Below are 25,701 nucleotides of genomic sequence, written 5' to 3'. Positions count from 1 at the left end.
TGCAGAGAGGAGAGGGAGGAGGGATGTGCAGAGAGGAGAGGGAGGAGTGTCACAGCATAGAAAGAAGATGGAAGGAGTAACACAGGAGTTGAGAAGAGGTAGACGTTCAGATTGGCTGCTGGGTGGTTGTCGTGGATACATGAGGCAATGGGAGACTGTACACTCAAAGGACCGGGACTTGAAGTCCTGGTGAAGTTAGGGAGGAGATGCACTCAGAGTAAGGGGATGGAGAAAGGATGGTGGGAGGCTGTGGGTGGGGCGATTTACTGAAGCTTAGGATTTCTGACATGGGACAGTGTCAGGGAGTGGTAACATTCCGGATGGGCCAGCAAGGTGGTCTGGAGATGGAGAACCTTCGGGTAGCAGATGTCAGAGAAGTAGCCTGGGTGACACAGTTGTAGACCACACAGACACTGTAGGTATGAACAGGTGTGATGCAGCTAGAGTTAGAAGGAAAATGTTATCCAAGTGCCGAAGACCTAAATAAACGTGGCGGTCTGAGTTGACACTGATGGATTAGTTGGGAGCGATAACTGGCTTTAAAACATGAACCTTTAGGACAGTGCGGGAGAGCAGTGCTCTGATTTCAGCACCAGAAAATATCAATGAGTTCTATGTAAAATATATTCCTCTGCCCCACTCTTCCCAGCTCTAAATCCTGCCCCTCACGCATCTGTAGAATATGGTTTTTGGAAGAATACACAACTTATATTTGAGAGGTCCTCAAGGAAGGAGGTGGGATTTCTCCTTTAAAAGGAATGTGAGATTGTGTTAAATGCGAGTTAGAACCAAGCAGGGTCACAGAGGACCGGATGGGGAATGGTGACTAATAGATTACCCACTGGGGGAGGGGGGCGAGCTGGCATGTTAAGAGAGGACCTTTGGGGAAAGCCATGCAGGAGGGCAAATGAAAGTCACACAAGGTCAGCCTGCCTACGCTTTGGTCGTCTTCTCCGTATTAATTCACACCTGTTGAAGTCTGCCTTAAACTTGCTATCTCGTGAAGGCGTCTTCTAGGGAGTGAACTGTATCCTTTAGTTTTTCCAGTCAAAGGAGCATTTCCCCAGTCAAGCACTGAGCTTGCTTTTGTCTGCTTGCTGCTCGAGGGGTGGAACCCAGGGCCTTGAGCCCGTGAGGCGAGTGTTCTGCCATTGACTCCCACCTCCCACCACAGTTTGCCTCGGTGTTCAGAACTGTGCTAACTGAAAGGATTAGTATATTTGTATTGAAAGCAGGTGAACCTGGGGTCAAAAAAGCCAACAGAGGCAAAATGTCCCAGAGCAGGCCCTTTTCTCTCTCTTTAAGACGTGAGAAAAGCTCCTCCCACAGAGCTGGACCGCCAAGTCCAAGGTGGGCGTGTTACAGAGAGATGAGAGTCAACCCCCTCATTTCTACTCCAGGACCTCTCCTGTTATTGTGTGTCAGAGAAGAAAAGAAAAAGCAGATTAAAGTGTCCTCTTTCTTGGGGGCATTGCTTGCAGCCACACTGTCAAACTGCAGTCTCAGAATCCATCCTTGGCTTCCCTCACAGGTTCGTCATCACCAGGCCGGCCAATGAGTGTAACCTGCTGCCCTCAGATCTGGTGTTTTGTGCCATCCCTTTTAGCACCTGTTGCAAACCCAAAACTGTTTCTCCAAATCAGGCTCTTGATGACAGTACAAAAGTGGTATCATTGTCTTCGGAGGCACAGCCAACCGACACCCGAGATCTTTCCAATGTCAACCCAGTGGGAAAGAAAATGTCTCCAAAGAATTAACCCCAAGTCTTTCCTTTGGAGCCATTAACTGCCAGTGATTTTGAGCAAACAAAACAAAAACAGAAGTGTGCTGGTTTGTGCCCATTGCTTAGTGGCCGACGAGTCAGCAAGCCCGCGCTGCTGTGGAAGGGACCGTCTCACCCCCTGGATCTGCTGTGCTGAATAAAGATGTGCATAATAAATGGTATTAAAAGTCATTGCTCTCTTTTTCTTGAGCAAAAAATGGGTTTATTTGAGATGAATTAATCAGTCTGCCTGGAACTAATTTGCTTACGACTAAGACAGGTACAAGCCTGAGACAGGACAGGTGTTCATTAAAATGAGCATTATGGTATTTTGGGATGCTGAGGTAGGGGAATCAGCGGAATTTTGGGCTGACCTGGATAATAGGATGGATTCCTCTTAAAAGGACCACTCCTTGCTCCCGGGACATTGCAACTCTTACAAACTGCTAAGCCCGGGGAGACTACAAAAGGTCCTGTTAGTTTTGTGTCAGGCAGCTACTCCTGAGCATCGGTCTCCCAGGGTGCTTGATACACTCAGTGACACGCCATTGGAGCAAACTGATTTTTCATTTGCCCGTAGGTATCAGTTACAGATAGTTAGGCTAGGAGCCCGTGCCCACCTCCCTCTCTCAGGGCCAGGACCCTGTCTAGCTTGAGCCTGTGCCAGTCTTCTATGGGTTGCCACAGTCCCCGTGAGTTCTCGAGAGTCAGGCCTGTTGCGTCAGGAAGACACTTGTTTTATTTTGGTATTTTTTATCTTAATGGTATTTTTGTTTTGTTTTGATTTTCATTGCTGTGTTTTGTTGAAAGAGAAAGAAAATTGAGGCGGGTTAGGAAGTGGGGAGGATCTAAGAGGGGCTTGGGGAGGGGATGAACATGATCAAAGTATGTTGTATGAAAAAAAGTCATATGCAGAGTTCAGGTGCACTCTCATATCTGGAGCCCCTCCCATACCCTCTTGATGGAAGCTATTTTTCTGTTCTTTAAAAAAATATATTTATTAATTTTTGTGTGCATTGTTGTTTTGCCTGCATGTCTGTCTATGTGTGTGAGATTGTCAGATCCTCTGGAACCAGAGTTACAGACAGTTGTGAGCTGTTACATTGTTGCTGGAAATTGAACACAGGACCTCTGAAAGAGCAGCCAGCGCTCTTAACCTCTGAACTATCTCTCCAGCCTCTATTTTTCTGTTCTGATGATATAGTTCTCCTCTTCCTCCTCCTCCTCCTCCTCTTCTTCTTATCTCCTCTCTCTCTCTCTCTCTCTCTCTCTCTCTTTCTCTCTCTCTCTCTCTCTCTCTCTCTCTCTGTGGCTGGTGCTTCTCACTTATGCCTCAGACTCTGCTTGCAGCGTCAGCTGCCCTTGGGCTCTGGACCTGCCCCTTCTGTCAGGGATGCTCAAGATCTCTGCTTCTTTTACTCTTCGACACCTACAGCTTTTCTGTCCTCACTACAGCTCTCTGGCTGTCTCTGTCTCTTTTCTCTCTGTTAGCCCACCATCCTGTCTAAATGGATCTTCTTTCCAGGAGGTATAGTCCTTTGTCTGCCCACTAGACTGAGCTCAGCAGTACCCCTAGAGGAGCACATTCAAGACCCCATAATAAGTCCTTGGGGTGTTTCTGCTGCTGTGATGAACATCAGGACAAAAAGCAACTTAGGGAAGAACGTTTTATTACAGCTTAGAGCTTATGTTCCTCACGAAGGGAAGTCAGGGCAGGAACTCAAGGCAGGAATTGGCACAGGGGCCATAGAGGAATGCTGCTTACCGCTGTCTTGCCACCGCTCACTCAAGATTATTTACTTATATGTCTCAGGATCTCCTGCCTAGAGTGGGCAGTGTCTCTTGAATCAATCAAGAAAATTTCCCATGCACTCATCTATGGGACAATCTAATAGAGACATTTCTCAGTTGAGGTTTCCTCTTCCCAGATGTGCTGGCTAATTTTTTGTCAATCTGACCCAGGCTAGAATCATCTGAGAGGAGAGAACCCCAATTGAGAAAATGCCTCCATAAAACTGTGCTGTAGGCCAGCCTGTAGAGCATTTTCTTAATTGGTGATTGATGGGGAATGGCCCAATCCACCGTGCGTGGGGCCATCCCTGGCCTGGTGGTCCTGGGTTCTATAAGAAAAACTGAGCAAGCCATGAGGAGCAAGCCAGTAAGCAGCACCCTCCGTGGCCTCTGCATCAGCTCTTGTCTCCTATCCTGACTTCCTTTGATGGCAAACAGTGATATGAAAGTGTAAACCAAATAAACTTTTTCCTCTGCAACTTGATTTTGGTCATGGTATTTCAACATAGCAATAGTAATCTCCAGTAAGACACCAGATGACTTTAGCTTCTATCAAGTTGACAAAACAAAACAAACAACAACAACAAAAAAAACCTAACCAGGACACAGGGCTTCTGGGGGAAGTACAGTAGCTTGAAATAGGCAACTCTTAAACCCCCTAAGTTAAAAATCAAGGTCACAGAGTTTTAAAACTTTCCCCACTTTGTGCTGACTCTGGCACCCCACTCCATGTCCAGACTTTCCACACCCTCCTTCACGGGCTAGCCTAGTAAATACCCCCACCACCTAATACTTGTTTTTCCAGAAGCTGCTGGGTCTAGTCCAGGCCCTCAGACAGTGCCCTGGAAGTCTGGCCACTAGCACCTTGCAGCAGCAGAACTCTAGGCTTCTTCAGGGTAACAAACCGTCCTTCGAGGTGCTCAACATCTCGCCTTTCAGCAGGGCTTGCCCCACCTGCATCCACCCACATGACCCTTTGTGTCACCTCCACCACTCAACTCCACCCCCACCGAACATCCCCTACCCTTCAGGATCTAGCCCTGGAGAACCCCTGACCTCTTCATCCAACCTTTTCCGAAATCTACCCAATTTAGCCTGAGTCCCAAACCAGTTCTCCAGCCTGGTCTGGCCTTCCTTGCCTTCACTGTAGAGGAGCTCTGGGAGTGAGCCAGTGTCCCTCCTCTCCATCTGACAAGCCACTGACTCTTCCATGTCATATCCAAGTTTTCAGCTTAGACCTGTCTACCCTTATGCTCTTGGCTTAGAACAGGAGCGTGTCCCATCCCAGTCCACTCTGTCCACCTGACATCATTCCACCCAAGCCATTTCCAAACTCTAAACCCAACTCGTGCCCACATCTCTTTCCCTCCCAACCTGCCTCATCATTACAAACTCAAAACTAACAAAGGAAGTCCTCATACTCAGATCTCATTGCAGACATATCAATAATAGGAAAGATCAAACCAGTATCTTCTCTCCAGAAACTACCAGTCAGTCCTGTAGAAATGCTTGCCAATGAGAATTACCAAGATGAACTCCTGGAAATGCTAATTAAGAGAATGATTATAAAAGTCCTTAAAGAATTCAAGAAGTTTAAGAAGACACAAAGGAACAGCTCAGTGAAATAACGAGAAAGAGCTAAAGGAGAATAAATGCCTAAGCAATGCCCAAGAAACACAAACATTAGGACTGATGAAAATGACAAAGACAATTCAGGACTTGGAAATGGAACTCAATAAAGAGGTAGAAACACTGAAGAGCACTCAAGCTGAAATGAAGATGGAGTTGAAAAACCCAGTAGTCCAACTAGAAAACTCAAAGGAAAGCCTTACAAGTAGAACAAATCAAGCAAAAGACAGAATATCAGGTTTCAAAGATAAAAATAGAGATCTAGACCAAATAAGGCACATGAAAAAAAATTAAAATCACAATAAAAAACATACCGGAGATGTGAGAAATGCTGAAAGAAGAAAGAGGAGGAGGAGGAGGAGGAGGAGGAGGAGGAGGAGGAGGAGAAGAAGAAGAAGAAGAAGAAGGAGAAGAAGAAGAAGAAAAAATAGATTTTGGCATAGATAAGAGAGAAGAATCCCAACTTGATGGCAGAGACTAGATCTTCAAGATCATAGAAGAAAACGTCCACACTCAAGGAGACGAAACACTTCATTATTAAATGATGAATGGGTCAGAGAAGAAACCAAGGGGAAAAAACTTCCTGGAATTAAGTGAAAATCAAAACTAAACGCATAAAAACTTTTGCGGTGCACAGAAAGCAGTCCTATGAGGAAAATGCAGAGCTCTAAGTGCCTATGTTTACAAAATGAGAGCATCTATATATGGCTTAATGATTCAACTAAAAAAGTTGGAAAAACAAAAAACAAACCAAATCCAAACCCAGTTGATGCTGAGAAATAATAAAAACCAGAGAAAAAATAAATGAAATAAAACAAAAGAAACAATACAAACAATCAATAAACCTACGAGCTGGTACTTGGAGAACATAAACAAGTTTGACAGACCCTTAGCCCAACTAATGAAAGAAAGAGATGAGCCAAATCAGCAGAACAGAAATGAATGGAAAAACACCACAATAGATGCTGAAGAATTTCAGAAGGACTATTTAAAAAAAACCTGTATTCCATGAAGCTGGAAAGTCTACAAGAAATTTGGTGATTTTCTAGTTTCAGCCAAACTACTAAAATTAAACCAAAAAGAGACCAACAACCTAAATAGAACCATAACAAATAAGATTGAAACGGTAACAACGTTTTTCAGCTAAAAAAAAAAAAAAAAAAAATGTCCAGGGACAGATGGATTCACAGCAGAATTTTTTGGTTTGCTTGACAGAATAGTACATTATGGCCAGGTGTAGTAGTTTAGTCCTTTAGGAGGCAGAGACAAAAGGATCTTTGTGAGTTTGAGGCCAGCCTGGTCTACATGCTGGATTCCAGAACACAGCTATATGATGAGAGACTGTCTCAAGGGAAAAAAAAAAACCAACAAATTTTTATAATAACTACATTTTCACATTCCTTAGATATACACCATCTCTGCCAGGAAGGAGTACAACTGTTCTGTTTGTTTGTTTTTGTAGGGAATGAGAACATTTCTTGTGTCTTGCAGCATTTTGATTAGTTTGATTATGGAACAAAACAAGCATAATAATCTTGGAGGGAAGTCTCCAGCACAGCTGCTTTTTGCAAATGATTACATTTGTTTTCATAATTATTCCAGTGCTTTCGTGCAGAGAATTTTACAGTTTAAGTGGAAAGGTTTGCCTTCATAAAAGCCAGCAGTGCTCAGAAGCTTTGATACAACATTCCAATTCTTGGCACAATATCCTAGTGAGCCCTCCCCTATCAGGTTACAGACTCGCTTTTTAGAAGGATGGATTTTGGCTTCAACCTGTCAGACTTGAGCTACTTCCTGAAGATTAATGGCCCTTTGATGTAGCATTCTCTTCTGGGAGGCTAACTAAGCTATGCAATTTTTAATGGACTATAAAATAATTTATTTCTTTAAAGCAAATAAAAGATGAACAAATGAACATAAAAAGTATATAGAATGAATATTTTTTAAAGATTTATTAATTTACGTATTTTATGTACATGAGTACTCTGTCTTCATGAACACCAGAAGATGGCATCTGATCCCATTACAGATGGAATGTTGTTGCTGAGAATTGAACTCAGGGCCTCTGGAAGAGCAGCCAGTGCTCTTAACAACTGAGCCATCTCCCCAGCCCTGAAATGCATAGTATTTAAAAAAAAAAAAAAAGATGTATCTTTATCTGAATGACCATTTGAACATAAGAAAATTAGATTATGCACTTGACTGAGTACCTGAGGATATTATAGAGAATTAAGTTAACATAATGAGTAGAGGAAATAGACTGAGTTGATTGTGCAGACAAAAGGATTCCTATTGAGATGTAGTGTTTATGTCTGACAACTAGAACAACAAAATAAAGAAAATCTTAAGTGTGGTGCTTTGAATAAGAATGGTCCCCATAGGATCATATACTTGAATGCTTAGACACCAGGGAGTGGCATTACTCGAATGGATTAGAAGGATTAGGAGGTGTGGCCTTGCTGGAGAAAGTGTGTTGCTGGGGGCTGGGCTTTAAGGTTTCAATAGGTCATTGCCGGTCTAGGCGCTCTCGCTCTCTCTCTCTCTCTGCCTACAGATCAGGACAGCTCTCAATTATTGCTCCAGATCTGCTTGCATGCTGTCATGCTCACTGCCATGGTGTGACGATGGATGAGCCCTCTGAAACTGCACAGAAGTGTGCTGGCTAATTTTACGTCAACTTGACACAGGCTAGAGTCACCTGAGAGGCAGGAACCTCGACTGAGAAAATGAATTAGTGATTGGTGGGGGAGGGCCCAGCCCATGATGGGTGGTACTGTCCCTGGGCTGGTGGTCCTGGGTTCTGTAAGGAAGCAGACTGAGCAAGCTGGGAGAGCAAGCCAGTAAGCAGCACCCCTCCGTGGCCTCTGCATCAGCTCCTGCCTCCAGGTTCCTGTCCTGTTTGAGTTCCTGTCCTGACCTCCTTTGATGATGTAGAAGTGTAAGCTGAATAAATCCTTCCCTCCCCAAGTTACTCCAATCATGATTTCATCATAGCAATAGCAACTCAAACTAGGACAGTAAGCCCCACTTAAATGTTTCATTTTACAAGTTGCCTTGGTCATGGTGTCACTTCACAGCAATAGAAGAGTGACAAAAACAGAAGTCAGTGCCAGGCACTGAGGAATCGCTGTGAGAGGCCCAATCATGCTGTTTGCTGAAGGCATATGGAAGACTTTGGGACTTTGGACTAGAAAAGCAATTGTAAAGTTTAAGTGGGACTCAATGGGCCATCCCTGTAGGAGCCTGGAAGACAGCGTTTAGGGTGATTTGAACTCTGAGGCCAGCTCAAGAAGTGTCAAAGTACTAGTAAGTGGCCTATAGACCATTCTTGTGACATTCTTGGCAAAGAATGTAGCTGCTTTTTGCCTCTAGGGTGGTGTCCATGGAACCCTCTTCCTTCCTTGGGTGGCATCAGTGTCTGTCCTTGCTGACCTGTGACTTGCTCCATTGGTAGAACTACCGCTGTTCCCCAAGCCGGGGCACCAGTGTGTCAGGATTTGCCTGGAGGAACCAGGTCACCAGACAAATACCCTGGGGAGGTACCGTGTACATTCAGGTGTCACCTTCTGGGGTACAACCTGGCCTGGGTCAATCCAAGGTCTCATCATTTCTGACTTTAAAGAGCCAATCAAGCCATTTCTAGCCGACGATCCCCAAGGGCCAGGGATTCTGGCTGATAAAACACCAGGACACAGAGAAGATGCCTTCCTGAGTACTGTGTGTATTTTGGAGCTTGGCCGTTTCTGCTAGCTGACGTGGCTTCCCATAGGCTTCCCATAGGCTGCCTAGATGGGTGAGTTCTGCCATGTCAGGGCTCGGTGTTCTCATGGCCCAAGGCATTCTAAGCCTGACACGCCACCCGGTTTGAGAAGCACTGCTCGGTAACCCTGAAGTGGCCCGTTCATGAAGGCTTTCATTGCAGAAGCATGGACTGCACAGCTATGACTGCCCATATCAGTGCACTGAAGAGCGAGGCAGCACGAGGAGTCCCCAAAGAGGCCTGTTCCGTTAACGGCTCCATCAGCATTCTCAAGGGCCTCTCCATCGGGAATGCCAATCTTACCTAGCGGTCAGACCGCTCAGAGACGATGACCGGGGCTGGAGGGATGGCTCCCGTCAGAGTGCTCGCGGTTCTTGCAGGGAACTGGAGTTTGGTTCCCCACACCCACATCGGGTGACACACAACTCCAGCTCCAGGGGACCCAGTGCCCTCTTCTAGCCTCTGCAGGCACCGCACCCATGTGGACACCGCCCTCCCCCTCAACATGTAATTAAAACGTAAAGTCTTTAGCCGGGGTGAGGTGGTATACACCTGTAATCCAGGGAGGGAGAGGCAGAAGCAGAGGCAGGTGGGTCTCCGGGAAGCCAGCCTGGTCTACAAAGTGAGTCCAGGACAACCAAGGCTACACAGAGAAACCCTGTCTTGAAAAAAAACATTAGAGTCTTAAAAAAAACAAAAGTCACATTGTTTTGATTTAATAAATGTTTATTTAGCACTTGCCAAGTACAAGGCAGAGCATCGGGTAACACAAAGAGCAGAAGAACACGGACTTCTCACCATGAATATCAAGACGCAGAAGATAGCGATCACTCCAGGCATGAAGCAGTTAACGCTATGGGATGGATGTTACTATGAGGGTCCAGAAGGGGGTATCAGCTCTGGAGAGAATGGGATGAAAGCTGCCGCCTCCACAAGGCAGCATGTTAACCGTGGGGGGGAGCGAGGAGGAGGGAGGCGTCCAGCCGGGCTGCGGCGAACACGGCTGGTGAAGGAGATGGGAAACACCAGACGGCACAGATGCCCCAGGCGGTGGTCCGATTCAACTCCTGCTTTACAAAGCTTGATCTGCCATCGGTAGACCGTGACCTCACGGAAAGAGGCAAGGATCTACATGAGAGCAGAGGCTGCAGCAGGTGGAATGAAGCATGTAGACGCAGAAGATGGAGACAGAACTGAGAAGACTTAGCAATGGCCAAACATCTACTTTTTAAATGGGAAAAGTACAGGTCAGGAGAGCGAAAAGACAGCAACAATTCCATCCATCAAGACAGAAGGAGCCATTCAGAGGTAGGAAAACATGAAGGAGTTTCCATTTGTAGAGAGAGGAGCGGGGCTAAGCCAGAGATGCTGTGGGGAGCGGAAAGGAGACAACAGGCAGTGAGCAGGTCCCTGAGAGCCCAGGGCAGGGCTGGGAACTGACTCCAGAGGCATCCATGCATCCACAGTAGAAATGTCCCCAGGCCACCTCAGAAGAGTGGTCTAAAGAACAACCTGTCGGGATTTGCCTTAAAACACCTCAATTCTCAGCAGGGTGTGCTGGCGCACGCCTGCAATCCCAGCACTCAGGAAGGCAGAGGCAGGCAGATCTCTGAGTTCGAGGCCAGCCTGGTCCACGAAGTGAGTCTAGGACAGCCAAGGCCATACACAGAAACCCTCTCTTGAGCTCCTCCACCCCCCAGAAGCCACTCTCATGGAAAATCCTCAAGAGGTGATTTATATGCGCAACACAAAGGGCCATCATTTCACACGCCACTTTTGTTCCTAAGAAACTGTGGCTGGCCATTCAGCAAAATTTGCTCCTATGGAGTTGTAAAAGGTCTTGCTATGATTCCTTCCCCAGGTTTTCTGTAAGATTACAGTGAAGGTTTCAGAGAGGCTGCTGATGGGTCCCACTTATCACATCTAAACAGAGAGGAGACTTGCAGGAGCCAACACTCTGCCAGGCCAGAGGATTGTCCAACACCTTACACAGGAGACAGCGAAGGAGACACGAGAACATACACAGCTACACAGCTACACCTCTGGTACCGAGAGATGCCTGGTGACCACCCAGACACAGGCCAGTACAGACAGGAGGAAACAGGAATGTGGGCAGACAGGTAGAGCTGTAACAAGAAAGGTTTGCAGCAACAATTCAGTTTTTGTTTTTTTCTGAGTGAGCAAAGAAGCAAGGAGCTTTTGATGACGCGTTCTGTGGACCCATCAAAGCCCTGAAAATTGCAAAGAAAAATTACTTCGGCTTTTTAGAAACACTGAAGTGCATGCTATTTTTAAAAAAACCAGACGTTATGACACAGTCTATTCAAAAAGCTTTATAGTCTGTCTCCCCAGAGGCCACGGCATTTTTGTTGGCATGCGCATACAAATGAGAAGGCGGTTTCAGGGAGGAAGAATTGGTCCTTCAGTTCTTTGGGGTTTTTCTTATGTCCTTGCTGTTTGCGTGTTTGTGGTGCCAGGGACCAAAGCCAGGGCACTGCGCAAGCTTGCTAGGATTCTGCCTATGAGTCAAGCCCAACCTTGGCCTCCATCACAGAGGCAAAATGTCCAGAGTAAACCTCCCCTGGGAAGTTCAGTGAGATTTCCAAACATCTTCCAAATATAGCAATTTCATATAAAATGGGGAAAAGGGAAGACGTCACCTTTCAAATATGTAAGTGAAAACCACACAGACAAGCGTCCGTCATCTCAGAGATCAGCTTGGACACAGCCTCCAGAAGCATCCCCTTCGGGAGGGAGGCTACTTCCTTCCCTGTCCCGGGGCCATCGGAGTCCTCCAGCAGCGCATTTTAGCGGGTGCTGTCAGATTTTCCAGAAAATCTTCTTTTTGTAGAGAATGTAGGCAATGAGCACCCAGAGAGCAGTAGCAGTTATGTTCTGAATTAAATGCTCTCTGTGTGACTGGTCATCTGCCAGCTTCCACTGGAACGGGAAGTAGTTCTCAAACACCTCATGGCCAACGTACACCAGGATAGAGTTCATCCCTTAGAGAGAACAGAACACGGTTTGCTTTCTGTTTGTTTATTTTTTATTTTTCCAGATCATTCATGGAATTCTTGAAATGAAGTCAGTGAATAACATAAAGCCTGCACTTGCATGATTGTCTTCAGCCCCAAACAAGTGAGGCTTAGCTTGTCTAGTTAACTGTGAAGTCTACGTCTACATTCTTGGGAAGTAGGAACACTGAGCTGATTCAGCAGGTAAAGACATTTGCCACCAAGCCTGATGACCTCAATTCTGTCCTAGGAACCTTCTCTGTGGAGCAAACTGACCCCTACAAGCTGCATACACACACATACACATGCATACAAACTCGAGGACACACACACATGAAATACCATCCTATTTCTCATTAAAATCAGCTTTTCCTGGATCATATCCAGCACCGCACCACTTCATACTGCCTGAATATGAACAGTTTATTGACTGACTCTAGAACTAAGCGGGGAAACATGGGGAGGACTGCTTTGGGACAGGCCAGTGACCTCCTGTGAGCCGGGCAGCACAGCCCTGGATGTTTTCTTCCTCAGCTTGCTTCCTGGAAATGTGCCTCAGAGGCTTCAGCTCTGAGGAAGCCCAGTGCCTCTTTGGCCAGTCTGCCTGGTGGCTACCACCTAGTCTGGACTCCAGCTGACTCACCTGGATAAAAGAATGGCGTTCCTGTCCACAGCCCCTTCACGTCCACCACTGGGTACAGGATGAGCAGGATGAAGAAGGCGAAGCAGCTCAGTGTGCTTACATATGAAATGGACCTACAGGGAGGTGAGGGAGGGAAGGCTGTCGAGCTCTCAGGAACACAGAGGTTCAACATGAGAGCAGTGACACAACACGCCCTACCATGCTTACCAGAGGTTTTTGTTTATTGGGATAAAGCCTTCATTTGTAGACATTTTTGTCAAAGCAATGGAAACAAGCCCCTAGGAAGAAAAGGATGTTGAAGATTTATAGTAGAATCTTAAAACACAATACACTTAAGACAAAAAAATTTACTTAATTGCTTAGTGAGGACTGAAAAAAAATCATGTCTTTTATTTTGCTCTTTTAATACATCTTAAGAAGTGTAACTAGTACATTATCTAAAACCATCTCCTAGCATTCCCTGGGTTAGAGATGGTAGGTGATGAATCACACTATTCTTTCTTTTTGTTTGTTTGGGTTTTGTTTTGTTTTTGAGACAGGGTTTCTCTGTGTAACCTGGCTGTCCTTGACTCACTTTGTAGACCAGCTGGCCTCGAACTCACAGAGATCCACTTGCCTCTGCCTCCCAGAGTGCTGGGATCAAGGACGTGGGCCACCGTGCCCAGCTATACTGACTATTCTTAACTGGGATATTCCTTCTTTAAAAACTATTGCCTGCCTGGCTGTTTCCTCTTTTGTTTTTGAGATGGGATATCACATATCCCAAGACTGGCCTCAAACTCAGTATGTAGCCAAGGGTGATCCTGGATCCTCTTGCCTCTACTTCCTCATGCTGGGATGACAGACACGTGCCACCATGCCCAGTCTCGATGAGTGCTGGAGACAGGACCCAGGGCTTCCTGCTCGCTGTCTGCCACTGTGTAACCACCTCATCCACTGCCGCGTCTTTCTGATAAGGCCTCCCACACAGAGCATCACCTCACATGCCCTTTCTCTCTCCTTTTCTCTCTCTTTTGTTTTTTGAGACAGGGTTTCTCTGTTAATCCTTACCTGTCCTGTAAACCAGGCTGGCCTCAAACTCTGAAACCCACCTGCCTCTGCCTCCCAAGTGCTGGGATTAAGAGCCTGTACCACCACTGCCTGGTTCCCTTATACATTCTCTCCAGCAGTCCTCATTCAAGTGTTGATGGCAAATACTATGATATTTATTTATATAATACAGTTTTCTAAGAAAATAAGCCTGGGAATTTAGATATAAACACATCTTCCTTCTTGGGGGTAGAAGCGTGGCTTAGTGGTAGAGCGTGTTACTTGGCCCACACTGGGCCTTGGGCTCCATGCTCAGGAAAAAAAATTAAGGATGTTATTTTGTGAATCCTGTTATTACAGCAAACCGCTAGTCAGCGACTGCTCCACACTGTGTTCCTCAGGGTCAGCTTTAAGAACAGCAACTGGTGCTGGGGGGTGGCGCCCTCCTTTGCTCCCAGCACTCAGGAGGTGGAGGCAGGCGGATCTCTGTAAATTTGAGGCCAGTCTGGCCTACAAAGCAAGTCCAGGATAGCCAAGGCTACATAGAGAAACCCTGTCTCAAAAAAAGAGAAAACAAAAACCAAAGCAAGACAAGAAGAACAGCAATCAAAGTGAGGAAGGCTGGTACTCACGAGGATGCAACACCAGGCAGCGAATCTCATCAGGATGGCTTTTGTCTGATCCTTGTAATACAACAGTATTTTTCCTGCCTGAAGAAGAAAGCAGTCATGATTAGGAGAGTCACCTACGATGAACTCTTGTTTCTTTTTCATCCACCAACTTAACCATCCAGGATACAGTTGTTTGCTAGATACGGGATCTAGACCCTGAGGAGGTAAGGAGGGATGCAACTTGACCCCTAACCCTGGTGGACACTGGGGAGGAGCATGGGACCAATGAGATAGGGGCGGGCATCACATATTAGCGTTGAGGCTACAAGTGAGAGAGGGTCAGAGCAGGAAGGACATTGCAAGTGAAGGGGTCAGTGCACACAAACTGTTAAAGTGAAGAAGCACCACAGTAGCTCTGAGCACAGAAGGTTGAGAAGTGCAAAAGCGGGGGCAGGCAGGTGTCTCAGCATGGGCTTTCTCTAGAGTGAATGGGGAGCCCTAGAGAGTCACCCTTTATGCTAGGTTTTACTATCAACATGACACAAACTAAAATCACCCGGGAAAGGAGAACCTCAACTAAAAAACTGCTTAGCTCACACTGGCCTGTACTCAGCCATGGGGGATTGTCTTGACTGCTAATTGACACAGGAGGGTTAGGCCCTCTGTGGGCGGCACCACGCCTAGGCAGGTGGGCCTGCATGGGTAAGAAAGCTGGCTAAGCCTTAGCCTTCGAGTGAGGCAGCAACTGGCATTCCTCCATGGTGTTTGCTTTAAGTTTCTGCTTAAGTTCTGACCCTGTCTTCCCTCGATGATGCACTCTGACTTGTAAATGAAATAAACCCTTTCCTCCCCTAAACTGCTTTCTGACAGAGTGGCTTTTATCACAGTAACAGAAGGGAAACTACAACTAACGCCCATCAAGGGGATGAGAGACCAGCTCAGATTGGCCTGGCTGTACCACCACCCAAGAGGCATAGAGGCAAAACGGAACAGGATGCAGGGAAAACTTAAAACCTCAGACAGGGTGCTGAAAAGAAATCTCTCTGACACTAGAGTCAAACTTTGAAAGTATCAAAGGATATAGAGTTAATGATTTCTAATATTAGCTAAAATGTATGTTTGCCTACGGGCCAGATCTTGGGGTTTTGTATAAATTATTTCACCCTCATAACACCTCACTCACCTCTGTGAAATCAGACACACCAAGATGTCTCCTAACTTGTAAGTGAGAGAGCCAGTCAAATTTATGCAGTGCAGCTCTGGTCTGTACCTTAAACTCTTTGCCACACTACACCGACTGCTCTAGAGGGCTGAAGTTTGTCAAGAGTGCGTGCAGAGAGTAGGTGAATGTGTGTAAAAAGAGAATCAAGGAGCCACAGAAATAGAGGCAGGATATGAACCCACTAACAGAAAATTATTTAATCTCCAAACTGTATATACTTTAGATGTTTACCACTTAATAAGACTACCACTAGCTCTGGGTGACCATTAAAATTTTAGGCAAGCAAAATTAAAAACTGGGGTTCCTAGTCACTCTACAGTCACATCCTCTACCCCACAGATCCCTTCCAGGGGTTGCTGATGGTCAGGGTACTCCCACCACAGACTGCTCTCTCGGGCCTGCCGCACGAGCCTTTCCACTCTCCAGCTTGTCCCCTTCAAGAACATACTCAAATGCCAGGAAAAGACAAATTTGCATAGACAAATCTCGGCTGCTCTGAACTGTTAACAGAAGCACCCACGAGGGACACTGAGAGTAACCAGATTTGATCCGGGCAGAAGACACGCATGCTCTGAAGCCACTCACACAGCTGGCTGTGGATGGAGGCCTGTATCTTCCCAAAGTTCACACAGGGAAAATCCATCACCAGGACATGGAACCGGAAGGCGGACCTTCTGGGACCAGTAAGAAGCTCTGCCCTTATGAATGTGTTTTATGACCTTACAAAAGAGCCTTGGGACAGCGTCTGCCAGCATCTGCATCCTTCTAAGCACCTCCACGTGTGGGCACAGTGCTCACCCCCCCCCTTGGAGGATGCACTCTGCGAAGCAGAGACAGACTATGGCCTGCAAAGGAGCCTGCCAGCATTTTGAACCTGGGCCTGAGATGTCTGTTATGAGTAGCCAGCCTCAGGTGCCTTGTTGCAGCAACATAAACACACAGAGAAACAAAGGGGACAAGTGCCATGCTGACCTCGTCATGTTACCAATGTCTACACACTCTGAAAACTGCACGTGGAACTGTTCATAGAGTCTGCCTGCGTTTGTGATGAGGTCTCTCTGTGTAGTCTGGTCTCAGACTCCGGTCCTCCTGCCTCAGCCTTTTAAGTGCAGGGCTTGGAAATAAGGCCATGGTTGGGTGTGGTGGCACACGCCTTTAGCCTTTAATACCAGCACTGCTGAGGCAGAGGCAGGCAGATCCCTGAGCAGTTGGAAGGCAGTCTGGTCTATAAAGCAAGTTTCCAGCCAGCCAGGGCTACACAGAAACACTGTCTTAGGGAGGGAGGGAGAGAAGGAGGGAGTAAGGGAAGGAAGGATGGAAGGAAGGAAGAAAGGAAGGAAGGAAGAAGGAAGGAGGGAAGGAAGGAAGAGGGAAGGAGGAAAGGGAGGAAGGAAGGAAGGAAGGAAGGAAGGAAGGAAGGAAGGAAGGGAGAGAGGGAGGAAGGAAGGAAGGAGGGAAGGAAGGAAGGAAGGAAGGAAGGAGGGAAGGAAGGAAGAAGGAAGGAGGGAAGGAAGGAAGAAGGAAGGAAGGAAGGAAGGAGGGAAGGAAAGAGGGAAGGAAGGAGGGAAGGAAGAAGGAAATGTGGCCATTCATAGAACTCAGTTTAACACAAACTGTTAAAATAAATCCACAACCAGAAAGAACTGAGTTTCCAGAATGTAAGGGTTCAGCTAGTCATGTGAACTGCCGAGGCAGCCACCCTCGTCTGCACAGTCCGGCCCTACACAGAACTGAGCAGACCCGCAGGGCAGCAGACAGTCTCCTTCCACGGTTTCTAGTCATGTTCTTAGCAGTCGTCACGAAGGGCCAGCAAAGTTATCCCGGTGGGGTGAGCAGATACCTGAACTCCTAAAAACGCCATCACAATGGAATTGATAGTGCCCAAGAGTCCTTCTGGGTCGTAGGCCACCTCCGTGTGATACAGCACCTTAGAGAGACACAAGAGGGTGACAGTCACTTGCTGAATACAGGATGAACACGGCTCTCAGGCTCGACGCAAACTTGAATACATTCCAGGAGCTGATGCTTCTGGCTTTCCTCCCTCCTTATTTTGTGTTTTGTTTTCACAGCAGAAATTCATGGGCATTTTATAGGTATCATAGGTGAAGTAAGCCATGATCCTGCTCGGTCACATTAGCAAGCCTGGCAAAGAGTGCTGGCTTTTTTTTTAACCAAATTCAAAGACAAATGCCTAACAGACAGGAGCTCTGCATGCTGCTTCTGGTTTAGCAAACCCCACTGAGCATCAAAAGCTTCCAACCTTCTTCTCAGGCAAATAACATTTAATAAAACACTTAAGAAGAAGAGTGTGCTTGGCATGTAGGAGGCCCCTGTTATAATCTCTGGCACTCCAAAAACAATCAAAGTCAACTAAAACAAAACATTTGTGTTTTTAGTGTAAAAATGAGACTCCAGAACTTTGGATCTCCCGAACCTCTGCAAGGCCTGAAACATTCATCCCTAACTACTAGGAATATTGATTGACAAAGGTGTCAGTCAAGTGTGTGGTCCAAGCTAGAGAGCTGCAGGCTGCGGGCAGTTCTGGGGCCGGAGGTGGATCCCAGCAGTGTAAAACAAGATGAAGAAAGTGTGGGAGTAGGTCCGCTTTCTAAATCACTCCTGTGCTTGGGGCAGTCCACACCCAACAGGGAGCATGAGGGAGTCACTCTTCACCCAGCACAAAACTGTTCTCTAACGCCACCCCAGTGGCACAGAGGTTAAAGAGCGCCATGAGACACAGTGCCACTGGGCTTCCTGAGCTCACTCCTCACAGGGATCCAGTGTAGGTGTGTGTGTGGGGGGTGCGCCATGCAGAACCTGTATTCTAGTCCCTGTCTCGGAGTCTGGGGCCAGAAACCTAAAGGGCTAAGGAGAATTTGTTTTATACGGCACATTCTCACTCCACAATCAAAAACTTCTTTACCTACCAACAACAGATGGTAAACATTTGAGAAACAGCTAGTTTCCCAGAAAAAGAATGATTTCCTGCCACGGTTTCCTTCAATGGCATAAGGCTGGCTAGCTTTTCCTACTTCCCTAACTTGCAGTTCCAAGCAAAGGAGAGGCTCACGCACAGCGGAGGACGGGTGCTGGTACAGGTGGCAGTCTCCCAGTAACAGGCGGTCGATGTAGCCAGCTGCTCCTCCAGTACAATGAGGGTACTTCCCCAAGTCCCCAATACCGCCAGGGCCAAGGTAGCCACTAGGGAAGTGAAAAACACACTTGAATGACAGGACCGCAGTAGGGGCAGTGTTGAGCAGCGGCTTTCCACGCAGCCAGCCTCACACACAAGCACGCCCACAACAGCCCCTGGCCCCCGAACCCAGTGCTCCTCTGCCTGGACAGCAGCTCCCAGCACTGGAAGGCAGGTCCGCTTTCTCCTCGAGTGATGCTGAGGCAGCTCAGCCTCCTCTCAATGTAAAGAGGCCTCCACGGACAAGAAAGCATGAACGCTATCAAGCCTTGCCTCGGACTCGGCAGGAAGGGATATGCAGAAAGGAGCGACCACGACTGGGGATGTGGCCCAGTCAGTAAAGGGTTTGCCTTGCAAGCATGAGGACCTGAGTTTGATCCCCAGAACCAATGCCAGGGAAAAAGAGAAAGAAAAACAAAAAAGATGGGAAGAAAGAGAGAGAAAGAGAAAGAAAGACAGTCAGAAAGACAAAGAAAAAAGACAAAAAGAGACAGACAGACAGAAACAAACAAAAAACCCAAGCTATGCACTGGGGCTGAAGAGATGGCTCAGTGGTTGAGAGCACAAGCTACTCTTCCTTGTGGGTTCAATTCCCAGCACCCACATGGGGGTTCCAGTTTCTGGGGATCTTGCAGCCTCCACAGGCACTGAATGCACACGGTATGCAGACAAGCAGGTGGTACACACTTGTACAGATAAAATAACTTTTTTACTTTAAAGCCATGCATGGTGGCACACATTTGTAATACCAGCACTGGAGACAGGCGGATCCTTGGGGCTCACTGGCCAGCTTGCTTGGCAAACGCTATGTCTCAAAAATAATAATAATAATAAAAATAATGGAAAGAAAGAAAGAAAGAAAGAAAGAAAGCAAGAAAGAAAGAAAGAAAGAAAGAAAGAAAGAAAGAAAGAAAGAAAGAAAAAGGAGTAACACCTGAGATTGTGAGGTTGTCCTCCAGCCTCATGCACGCATGCGCACACAAACAGGAGCACACACAAAGGGATTACCTGGCGAGGGGTCACTTACGTAGGGCACCCAGGGACAGGTAAAAAGAATGTCAGAGCCAGCCAAATGCTTTCCAGCGTCAGAATGACGAGCCACTGGGGCCAGCTGGAAGTGATGTCTCGAAGAGAAAAGCAGCTTCTCTCCTGAGTGAGAGGCAAGAATAGCACACGTGAACCAAACAGCAAACTGAAAAATGCCTAGGGATCATTCCTTGGCCTTTACATAGAATAAAAATATATATCTAGCTGGGAAGATGGTTCAGTTGGTAGCATGAGGACCTCAACCCAAACCCCCAGAACAAACACAAGAAGGCTGATGCATGCCCTGATCCTGTGTTCCCAGAGCTCACGGCCGGCAAACCTGGCCTACGTGGTTAGATCCAGACCCAAAGAAAGAAACCTGGACGGTACCCAGGGACTGACCAAAAGGCTGTTCTCTCGCCTATGCACACAAGTGCACACAGAAATGTGTACATACACAAACTGATCTAATAATGCAAGGCACAGGGGCACCTGGACGTGGAAGCAGATGGATCAGGGGTCAAAGGTCAACCTTCAGCAACACACTGAGTCTAAGGCTACATGAGGCCCTATCTAAAACACAACAGAACACAAAATCATCGAACATGCTTCATGATGTCTGATGTTTTTCCCACTCTGAAACGTCACAGTAAAACATTAATTAGGCTGGAGGGTTAGCTCAGGGTAGAGCACTTGCCCAGCACATATGAGGCCTTGGGTTTAATCCCTAGTACTGCATAATAAAAAAAATAGAGAGAATATAGCATGGTAGTGCATGTCTTTAATCTCAGCACTCAGGAGGCAGAGGCACATGGATCTCTGTGAGTTCAAACCCAGCCTGGTCTACATAATGAGATCCTGTCTCAAAAACAAACAAGAGAATCAATTAATGGAGATAGGCAGAAAAAGCACATCATTAGCAGAAGTGGTCCACGATGCAGTAGAAAAATTCAGAAGACCATATCACGACTCTCCCCCTTGTTTAAAGAATAGGATTTCTAGGGATGAGAAGGTAGTCAGTAGTGGGCTATGGTTCCATCCCAAGAACCCATATAAAAGAGCATCGCTAGGGCTCATGGCCAGGCCGCCTAGTCTACCCAGCAAGTTCCAGGCCAATGAGAAACCCTGACTCAAAAAGAAGATGAAAGGCTACACCTGCCCCCACTTCCCCAAACACAGAAGATTCTCACCAAGGTACAACTGTCAGGCACAGGATTCCAGAAGAGCAGCTCCAACACAGCAACCACAAAGTATGTCACTCCCAACCGCTGCAGAACACCAGGGATGCGTACCTTGTCCCAAGACACTGCCAAAGAAAGACACCTGAGGCTGAGCCCGCACGATGCCTCTTACCCCAGGCTCCTCGAGAGGAGACATATCTGCTTGATTACTTGCAAGTAAATGATCGAATGTGGACTGAAGACCTGGCGCCCTCTGCAATCAAGCAGCTGGCCAGCTTCACAGCTTCACTCAGGAAGGGCAGCAGAGCCAGGGTTCCCCCGGCACTAAATTCTAGCTCCTGCTCCTTTCCTACTGGGAATATGGATGTGACTCTCATGTTCACCAGAAACATGCAGATCAAACCCTGCTCCCCGACTACGACAGGCTGCAAGCTGTATCTGAGGAAGAGAACAGCCCCCGGGCTCAGGAAGAACAACACCTCCCACGGAGTCCGCCAAAGGGAGCTTGCTCTAAGCCAGCGGTTCTCAACCTGTGGGTCCTGACCCCTGTGGGATGACCCCTTTCACAGGGGTCACCTAAGACCACCTGCATATCAGATATTTACATTATGGTTCGTAACAGCAGCGAAATTACAGTTATGAAGTAGCAACAAAAACAATGTTGTGTTTGGAGGTCACCACAACATGAGGAACTGCATTAACTTGTTATAGCTTTAGAAGGCTCAGAACCTCTGTTCTAAGTTCTTAGGCCTCTATTAAAGGCACCTAATGCCTGAGGCTGGATTTGGCTCATGTGTAAGCATCTGCTCTCCTCTGCCAAAGACAAGGCAACAAGGCAAGCCAGGGGAGAGTAAACCGTTGTCCTTCCAATCTGCCGCTGGCACAAAGCAAGGAGCTCACATCCTCTGCCCGCCACCTGGTGTCACTGCGGAGCACACAGCAATGACAACAGTCCCCTTGCCAGTAGCACAGCGGGCACACAGGCAAGGACTGATCCTTAAACTAACGGCAGACACTGACCGTCCATGGAACCCAAAGGGCCAGGAGACAGAGGATGAGGACAGAGGGACCTGGTCTTTTCTCCCCCATCCCTGAACATGGACATGACCCAGAAACAACACTTCAACCGCACTCAGCCCGACCGTTCTGTGTCACAGGAGTCGGAGCAGTCACAACGGTGCCTCCTGTCACCAAAACTCCAAGCGGAGTGTAACAGCGTCCAATAGCACACAAGGAGTACACACATTCTTCTAATGAGTCCCTTGGGAGGGAACCGAGAGGGGAGAATCACATCAGATTATAAAACGTGGGCCTCACTGGCAGAAAGGTTTGCTGAGCATGTGCAAGGCCTGGGTTTGATCCCAAACACTGAAAACATATGTATACATCTATAAAACGAGTCTTTTCCTTAGTTCAACCTGACTATAGGCCAACAAAGGGGCGGAGATACTTACATGGACCGAGGCAGTAATTGGGGTTGACAATAATGAGTCCTATACAGACCAGCAGGAAACTTCTCCATGCAATTTTCCCCAGCAGTTTCAATTTTGAACATCCTCGCTGTAGGATATTAGTCATTGACAGGAAAACTGAAGATCCCATAATAAACACAAACCTAAAAAGAAAGGCTAATGGTAGGTGACCATTTCCAATCTCTATACATGTCCCCTTTACATCTTACCATATAGGAGGGGTGACACACTAGCCACCCACAGTACCCAATTTCTGAAACAGTGTCAGGCTCCTGACCCAGGAGGGGGACCAATGCAGCTGTTGGCTGCGAGTTTGGACAGAACATCTTCAAGTCCTGCTCTAGGAGAACTGGCTAATAGTAAGTGGGATTCCGAAGGCCAACCTTCCAAGCAACCGTCAGAGAGGAAGGCTATGGGCATGACAACCCAAGGGGCTTTTCTTAATACACCAGAGAAGTCCTTCGGAAACAAAGCATTCGATCCTTCAGAAACTCACTCCATCTCCTGAAAAAGCTCTCTCTCTCTGTTGTCTGTCTGTCTCTGTGTCTCTCTCCATCTTATAGGAGCCACATACATTTCCCTTTCCTTTCTTTACACATACAAAGTGTCTGTAAAAAAAAAAAAAAAACTGAACATGAGATGTCAACAGGCTCACGTGTTCAAACCGTTAGTCCCCATGTGGTGGTGTTTCAAGAAATCATGGGACCTTTTGGACACAGAAAACCACTTGGCCAGCACAGGGCTGCAGGGTGGGGCCAGAGAACTGGAGTAGCCTCTGTTCCGGCCACAAGACTCTGCTTCCTGTCCTGCTGCCAAGCGTGAGGAAGCTGCCACACAACTCTGAGCGAAGTCGAATGAATGCTTCTTCCCCAGAGTTGCTTCCCTGAGGTGTTCTGTCGCCCCCACCCCATCCCAGGAGAAAAGCAGCAATGCAAACCCACAGTATGTTCTTCCCAGTTCCTGGCTGGAAGCTAGGGAGCCTGGGCTTGCCCTGGCTGCCTCCCAGAGTGCCCTGTTCCCCTCTCAGGCTTCAGCTGTCCCATGAGCAGCAGGAGGAGCTACACAGACAGCCAAAGAATGTATTACCAGATCTCAGGCAAACAATACTCGTCCTATCCAAATCCTTTAAAAAAACAACCACAAACAAACAAGAACAAAACAAAACAAAAAACCCTCTTCCCAAACCTTGAGCCTATAGTAGTAATAAAACACCAGAGTCCCAACTTAGGAACCACTGCCCTGGAACCGTCTCCAACGTGAAGCACTCAAGCTGCTCAAAGCATCAGGGTGAATACAAGTTGTATGTCATACGGGAAATATATCTTTACAAGACCAAGAATCCACTTGTAGAGAGTTCTTTTATTCCACCACCATATTGTTTTCATTTACAACTCTCATGTCCTACTATGTATATCCACAGATTCTGACTTATTCTACCTGTTTTTAAGAAACACGATTAACACATATTTAGGAGATTAATGGGACTTGGCTACAAATTCAGAACTTACAGTGTACTGTAGGATTTCAGCATCAAGTAGAGGACAACTGTTTTTAATATAAAGTTTTTTTAAAGATTTATTTATTATGTATACAGTGTTCTGCCTTCCTGTATGCCTGTTTGCCAGAAGAGGGTACCTGATCTCATCATAGATGGTTGTGAGCCACCATGTGGTTGCTGGGAATTGAACTCAAGAATCTTTGGAAGAGCAGCCAGTGCTCTCAACCTCTGAGCCATCTCTCTAGCTGGAGAATAACTGTTCTAACAAGATATTCCCCACAAAACCACTCACCTTTGGGGCTGAGACTGCAGCCGGGTGGTAGAGCACATGCTTAGCAGGTACACGGTCTTAGAGACACACACATACCAAACATCTTTTATGTGCACATGCATTAACACGATGTTAGGGGCACGAGCTGCCCAGTTACACAACTTACAGCAGGGCTTCACTGCTGTGAGTGCTGGCTCATGATCCAGACCTGGTCAGGGAGGCTGTGGTGGTTTGACTAGGAATGGGGAATGCTTGGACCATAGGGAGTGGCACTATTAGAAGGCGTGGCCTTGTTACAGTAGGTGTGGCCTCGTTGGAGAAAGTGTGTCACTGTGGGGGTGGGCTCTGAAGGTTTCATAAATGCTCAAGTTATACCCGGTGAAATACACAGTTTCCTTCACCTACCTGCCTGCGGATCAAGATGTGGAACTCTCAGCTCCTTCTCTGGCACCATGTCTGCCTGAAGGCTGCTGTGCCCCCCCAGCCATGCTAATGATAATGGACCAAACCTCTGAAACTGTAAGCCACCCCAATTAAATGTTTTCTTTCATAAGAGTTGCTGTGATCATGGTGTCTCTTCACAGCAATGACACCCTAAGTGAGACAGAGGGGCTCCAGCCTTTCGAAGACAAAGGAAGAGTGCGGAAGAGCTGAAAACAGGCTGTGCTGATGCAGTATTATGAAATATCTCTTACAGTCTAAGAGACTGAGACTTTTTCTGGACCTCAAAGCCAGTATTAATAACACACCTTGAAGTCACTTGAGACTGCTATTCTGTGTGTATGCAGCCCGTTTGTTTACTCTACCTTAGGAGAGTAATATGACAATCAGCACGACTTGCCTTGGATTTCCCGTGCCATCACCCATGCTACGGCATGGTTTGATCGTAGGTTATTGCTCTGCCACGCCCCTGGCCCAGACAATGCATGTGTATCATTTGTTACAAGCAACAACTACAGAAGTTGCAGCCAACTTCCCAAAATCTACCACCAAGGCTGAGAGCACCCATTTATGGATGTTGATTGATAAACAATGATCTTTGTTGTCTGGGATCAGTTAGAGGCAGTGACTTAATTCCTTGTAAAACTCGGTTCAAGTGTCCCATTTCTGTAGAGTGTCCCATTCCTTCCCCACTGATGCTTTCTGTGCTGTTCAGTGAGTGCAGAGCGAAGCCCTTTGTTAGGGAGACACACAGGGCATACAGACAGAGACACACGGGCATACAACAGACAGACAAGGAGATGGAACCTGACGTAGGGATTTCAACTTTGGGCTTGCTTGTGGTTAAAGGACTCCAAGGGGAAGTGGTTTTATCTCTCTCTGCTATTCAACACCAACGCATCGGTGGGGGCTGGAGTTAATCACTAACGTGTACAACCCTCACAACATATTGTCGGCTCACCATGGGAAGACGAGGTCGGCCACAGTCAGTCCTGTAAAATAATGCAAGAGCAAACGGTAAGAAAGAGGACTCTGCAATATAAATGCTTCCCATTCCAAGGTTCGGCTGTTTCAATGCATATTTACAGAAAGTACAGCCCCCAGGCAGGACACACACACACACACACACACACACACACACACACACACACACACACA

General features: G+C 47.0%; 2 protein-coding genes across 2 annotated transcripts in view; one reads left to right on the top strand and one right to left on the bottom strand.

The window, feature by feature from the left end:
- Kcnu1 (potassium calcium-activated channel subfamily U member 1) overlaps positions 1-1,926 on the top strand; it is an 87,216-nt gene extending 85,290 nt beyond the window's left edge. The window contains 1 exon segment of the mRNA XM_055593350.1: positions 1,532-1,926. Within this exon segment, the coding sequence (XP_055449325.1) occupies positions 1,532-1,757 (226 nt within the window). The 3' untranslated portion in view covers positions 1,758-1,926.
- A 9,329-nt stretch (positions 1,927-11,255) lies between these two features.
- Positions 11,256-25,701, bottom strand: part of Hgsnat (heparan-alpha-glucosaminide N-acetyltransferase) — a 28,802-nt gene continuing 14,356 nt past the window's right edge. The window contains exons 9-18 of the mRNA XM_055593334.1: positions 25,505-25,535; positions 22,316-22,476; positions 20,871-20,986; positions 19,682-19,803; positions 18,536-18,662; positions 17,302-17,388; positions 14,261-14,338; positions 12,807-12,877; positions 12,600-12,712; positions 11,256-11,944 (exon numbers count right to left, since the gene is read on the bottom strand). Coding sequence (XP_055449309.1) covers positions 11,763-11,944; positions 12,600-12,712; positions 12,807-12,877; positions 14,261-14,338; positions 17,302-17,388; positions 18,536-18,662; positions 19,682-19,803; positions 20,871-20,986; positions 22,316-22,476; positions 25,505-25,535 — 1,088 coding nt within the window. The 3' untranslated portion in view covers positions 11,256-11,762. The remainder of the gene's footprint in view (positions 11,945-12,599; positions 12,713-12,806; positions 12,878-14,260; positions 14,339-17,301; positions 17,389-18,535; positions 18,663-19,681; positions 19,804-20,870; positions 20,987-22,315; positions 22,477-25,504; positions 25,536-25,701) is intronic.

Source organism: Psammomys obesus, unplaced genomic scaffold, assembly GCF_907164565.1.
Source record: "Psammomys obesus unplaced genomic scaffold, mPsaObe1.curated_primary_1811, whole genome shotgun sequence".
Lineage (NCBI taxonomy): Eukaryota > Metazoa > Chordata > Mammalia > Rodentia > Muridae > Psammomys > Psammomys obesus.
This window is presented reverse-complemented; position numbering and strand designations above follow the sequence as displayed.